Source organism: Dendronephthya gigantea, unplaced genomic scaffold, assembly GCF_004324835.1.
Source record: "Dendronephthya gigantea isolate DGI-Jeju-01 unplaced genomic scaffold, DenGig_1.0 000013F, whole genome shotgun sequence".
In the NCBI taxonomy this organism is placed as follows: Eukaryota; Metazoa; Cnidaria; class Anthozoa; order Malacalcyonacea; family Nephtheidae; genus Dendronephthya; species Dendronephthya gigantea.
Genome location: NW_021163023.1, coordinates 1831006 through 1835908, shown reverse-complemented (window position 1 = coordinate 1835908; position 4903 = coordinate 1831006). Strand labels below are relative to the sequence as shown.

Below are 4903 nucleotides of genomic sequence, written 5' to 3'. Positions count from 1 at the left end.
GATTTCTTGTTAGCAAGGACGGGATTGTTGATCACAACTGATTCGCATCAAACTTTGTACATTTACGTAGCCGAGTTCAACCTTGAATAGCCTCTAAAAGGTAGGGTTATGTGAAGTTGATTTAACTGTACTTTACTATTCATATAAACTCTAATCTAAAGACAACAAAAGATTCAAAAATTGTTCGGCTATTTCGTCTGAAGTATGCAGGATTGGTACTCAGGATTCGTATATACTCCGATTTGTAATTCTATATCTTTACTTTATTAGATCTCTGTGTGATCAATTCGCAAAAAAAATGTCTGAAGATAAGGGATTCAGTATGGAAGAAATTATTTCTGAAAAGCTTTCCCTTTCACCATTCAAATCGCATCTTTCTCAGCACGTTGTACCCTCGTCTTTATTCTGCAAGCACAAGGATTGTGGACAGATGACGTCGTTATTTGTGGAGTCTGAGAGCTCGCACTCTTCTTGGTCTTGCGGTTTTCTCCACTGGATTTTGTTTGGATTTATAGTTGTGGTGATTGCTTGTGGGATTTTGACTGTCTTACGATGTTTCCTTAGATTCAGGTATTTATATTTGAAACACTTTATGGATATTTAGTCTGAATTGCCCAGCGTAGTATGAATATCATCTCCAGTGTTACTACAGGAGGAAACCTAAGCTAAACTAACTTTATTTATACTGGATAGCTCTATCAGTTCTAAACTGTTCTTCCTTGAGGTCCAGTAAGGATCATCTCTTATTGATCCAGTGTTACTACCAGAGGAAACCTAAACTAAACTAACTTTATTTATACTGGATAGCTCTATCAGTTCTAAACTGTTCTTCCTTGAGGTCCAGTAAGGATCATCTCTTATTGATTCAGTGTTACTACCAGAGAAAACCTAAACTAAACTAACTTTATTTATACTGGATAACTCTATCAGTTCTAAACTGTTCTTCCTAGAGATCCAGTAAGGATCATCTCTTATTGATCCAGTGTTACTACAGGAGGAAACCTAAACTAAACCAACCACTTTAAGCCATTTTACTGATTGGTTGATATGCATAACTGCACTGTCACTTTTAGGCACTACAAAATGACTGAAAGAAATAGACAACCACTCTCTCCTTCGCACATGTAAGTAATATTATATGATGTTTACCAAGTTAAAATAGCTGCATCACTTTCTCACTGCAAGCATTTTTCGGTTTAAATTTGCTATTAATTAAACAGCCTTTATCTTTTGACCTTTTCAGAGTATTTTTCTCGACAACAAACATCAACGAAAAGGCCTTGTCGAAATGAATCTATTGATGAATCTATTGACTGCAACGCAAAGTAAGAAGAATTACACGTGAAATTATGACTTATATTTTACATTATTTAACACACATTTCTATATGATTATATTTAATATATCTAGTAATATTAGAATTGTACAATGACAATGTACAAAATGTCGATAAGCTTAGCCTATATTGCATGTCTTATACCTGTCTGGGGTCGGTTGTTCGAAAGGCGTTTAGCTTAAACGGTGTCGGGATAAGCAAAAGTTTAAAAACACTCTGATACATGATATATACATCTTGTGAATGACTGAACCTTCATCTTAGGGTATGCATTAAATATATACTTCCAAAATAAAAATTAAACTATTTACATCGAAATATTTCAGCTCATTTGTTCAATAGATAGTCATTTTCGTTTCCATTTTGACTGACTCAAACGCCTTTCGAATAACCGGTCAGTGTTCGTTAACACACGAGTCACCTTGATGCAAACTCGCCGGACTCGTAGCTCAAAATCTTTCTAAAAGCCTGTTTAAAATGGCGATCCCTGTATGCATACATAAAAGGATTACAGGATGGCGCCAAGGATGCCAAAACAAGCAAAGGGCGAAGAATAGAGTGCAATTTCAAATTCGTGTTCAAAAGTTGAAAAGCGGTCACGATAACGTAAGGCATATTGAGAATCGAGTACAGCAAAAATACAATAAACAGAGTCTTGGTTCCTTTGGCGTTAACCATCGTTATTCTGTTAACGATTTCGGAAGCGATGGTTCTTTTTTTTTCGTGTACAATTTTAGCAACGTAGGCATACGATATGAAAATGACGGCGAAAGGCAGGCCGAAAAACAAGACGAGCACTAGAATTTTGTAGGTGACTAGCAACGGATGAACACTGTGCGAATAGAGACCTGTCGTTCGTAGACTTCTGTAAAGCATGATCCTTTTCGCGTCCGAATTAGGAGCAATGATCGTAGTTAGGAATGCGACAAGACCCACAATGGTTAGCGTCGAGCTCCAGACGAGAGCTAGAAGTTTTAAGACTCGAGTCATCGTGACGAGGCTGAGATATCGCAAGGCGTAGCGAATGGAGACGAAACGATCTATGCTGATGAGTGCTATGTGCAAACTCGCTGTTGCAATCAGTGTCGAGGAAACTCCAGCCTGGATATTTGCTAGCACTCCTCCAAAGTCCTCTGAGAGTAAATTGTAGATCCACACTGTAAATGTTAAGCCCGTCAATAGGTCGGCCAGAGCCAAGCTACCGAGAATGGCGTTCGCAGGTGTGCGCAGGTTAGGATAACGTTTCAAGGAAAGTAACACCAAGCCGTTGCCGGCAAAACACGACACCAGGCAACACGATAAGATTGTCGAGTACAAAATTTGGGCGACGTTTGATAGCTCTGGTATCGCTGTCGTTGGATTCTCCGTCTCACCGATTGTAGGCATTTTCGGTGTAGATCAGAACTGAAACACTTTTATCGATTTACAAACTGCAGTAACGAACGCTATTCGCCTTTTCAGTATATTTAATATCTTCGGTTCTTTCAAAGTTTGTAGGATTAATATAATCGATGAAGTTCTTGTATTATTTCAATATATTTCAATACCTGGTTTTTATCTTCGCAGTTATAGGGCCATTATTGCTGACTGAAAAGCACTCTCTTGTCTTTTTCCAGTAACAAAGCCATACGCTTGACTCGATATTTCTAGTTCACTAAAAGTTTGCAGAAATGATATAATCGTTGACGTTGTGTTCCCGTCTTATTGAGTAGGTTTGCTAATTTAGTCTCTCAACTTTGCTTCAATGGGCCGGTGCAGACATTTTCGTTGGGTGAGAAACACTCAGTTTCAGTCCGTTAACAAACCACCGAAACAAACCACACGTTGTTTTAAGCTTGATTCGAGTTCGGTCAAAGCTTGAAAAATTTATATTGTCGCCTGTTCGTTGCCTAGTCTTGTTTGGCTTAATATTTCAGTGTCTTAATGGACAAAAAGATGATTTGGCAAATACATTGATGATGTATTTCATTAGGCATTGCTGACTTGTGTAAATATATTCACTGAATACAGCTGCATTGGTAAATACATTTCTCTGAAAAGCGCAAACAATTAAGAAAGTACGTTTGTTAAATCATTTTAAACGGTCGATCAGCGCATGAATTTGCGGTTAACGTCATCAAGTTTCAAACGTTGCCATCATAAGCTGCAGTAAACGATTTTAGTTTTTTAGTCTTGAATGCGTGTGTGACCTGAAGATGACGTCTTAATAATTATAATCAGTGATATTTGCAATAAAAGCACGCTCGTGCTGTGGCAATCATAGCATTAGTTAAATGAGGTAAATTATTAGTATTTTAAATTAGTTACATTTCTTCTGGCACGTTTCCGACGTCGAACTTGTCATGCGCCAAATCGAATGCAAATGAACTTAAAACGACCTTAGCGGTTCATTTGCATTAGGTACGGCACATGAAAAGTTCGACGTCTGAAACAGGCCGCGGCCTTAGCTCCGTGAGTCTTCGGCATATGAAGAAAATTAGAAATTTTGAATTTATTTGCTACTACAAGAGAAAACCGAAACTAAACTAACTTTATTTATACTGGATAGTTCTATCAGTTCTAAACTGTTCTTCCTAGAGGTCCAGTAAGGATCATCTCTTATTGAGCCAGTGTTACTACAGGAGGAAACCAAACTAAACTAACTTTATTTATACTGGATAGTTCTATCAGTTCTAAACTGTTCTTCCTAGAGGTCCAGTAAGGATCATCTCTTATTGATCCAATGTTACTACAGGAGGAAACCTAAACTAAACTAACTTTATTTATACTGGATAACTCTATCAGTTCTAAACTGTTCTTCCTAGAGGTCCAGTAAGGATCATCTCTTATCGATCCAGTGTTACTACAGGAGGAAACCTAGACTAAACTAACTTTATTTAATATTTATACTGGATAGCTCTATCAGTTCTAAACTGTTCTTCCTAGAGGTCCAGTAATGATCATCTCTTATTGATCCAGTGTTACTACAGGAGGAAACCAAAACTAAACTATTTATACTGGATACCTTTTTCAGTTCTAAACGGTAATTCCTAGAGTTCCAGTGATGACACTGACATAACACTGCATGGTTCAAGTGAGTGCAAACTAATCTCAATGTTTTATTGTGCTAAACGCTCTTATTACAATAATCCTTTAAAAATAGCCATATATAAAGGTTAGTCTTTGTTCCAAAATCTATTTTTGCATCTTCACAGCAAGTTTCAATGCATGTCAAAGAACATGCCGCAAATAACAAAGTCTATTCGAACACAAAACATATGGAGATATATCATTTGCCTATATAACGGAAAACCAATTGTTCATTCGCTGTCAAGTATAGAAATCTAATTCACTGGTTGGCGGGGGATAGCTCCGCAGTCAAAAGCCTACTGCAGTCTTTTCTTGTAATCGGTATAGTTGTTTTTGATTGAACTGCCCGATAAAGAACGCTCGAACGTAGGGGTTATTTGTGGCATTGTGGGTGGTTATGTCTGAACTACCTGAAAAAATTTCAAATCTGGCAGCCCAATGTATAAATGCCTTGTGTCCAAACCATATTTAAACGTTGTGATTGCATGTATTCTACAA

General features: G+C 37.4%; 1 protein-coding gene and 1 long non-coding RNA gene across 2 annotated transcripts; one reads left to right on the top strand and one right to left on the bottom strand.

Annotated features, from left to right (window-relative positions):
* On the top strand, window positions 1-1502 carry LOC114519645. Its single transcript, XR_003686601.1, has 4 exons — window positions 1-100; window positions 271-570; window positions 1074-1124; window positions 1244-1502. It is a non-coding gene; the product is annotated as an uncharacterized LOC114519645 (long non-coding RNA).
* A 190-nt stretch (window positions 1503-1692) lies between these two features.
* On the bottom strand, window positions 1693-2752 carry LOC114519430 (alpha-1B adrenergic receptor-like). The gene has a single exon (XM_028539555.1). The coding sequence runs from the start codon at window positions 2720-2722 to the stop codon at window positions 1754-1756; it is 969 nt and encodes a 322-aa protein (XP_028395356.1). The 5' UTR covers window positions 2723-2752; the 3' UTR covers window positions 1693-1753.
* Window positions 2753-4903: the final 2151 nt, after the last annotated feature.

What these genes read in the sequence shown, in the direction of transcription:
- LOC114519430 (XM_028539555.1), bottom strand. Translation starts at nt 2,722, where the DNA reads ATGCCTACAATCGGTGAGACGGAGAATCCAACGACAGCGATACCAGAG.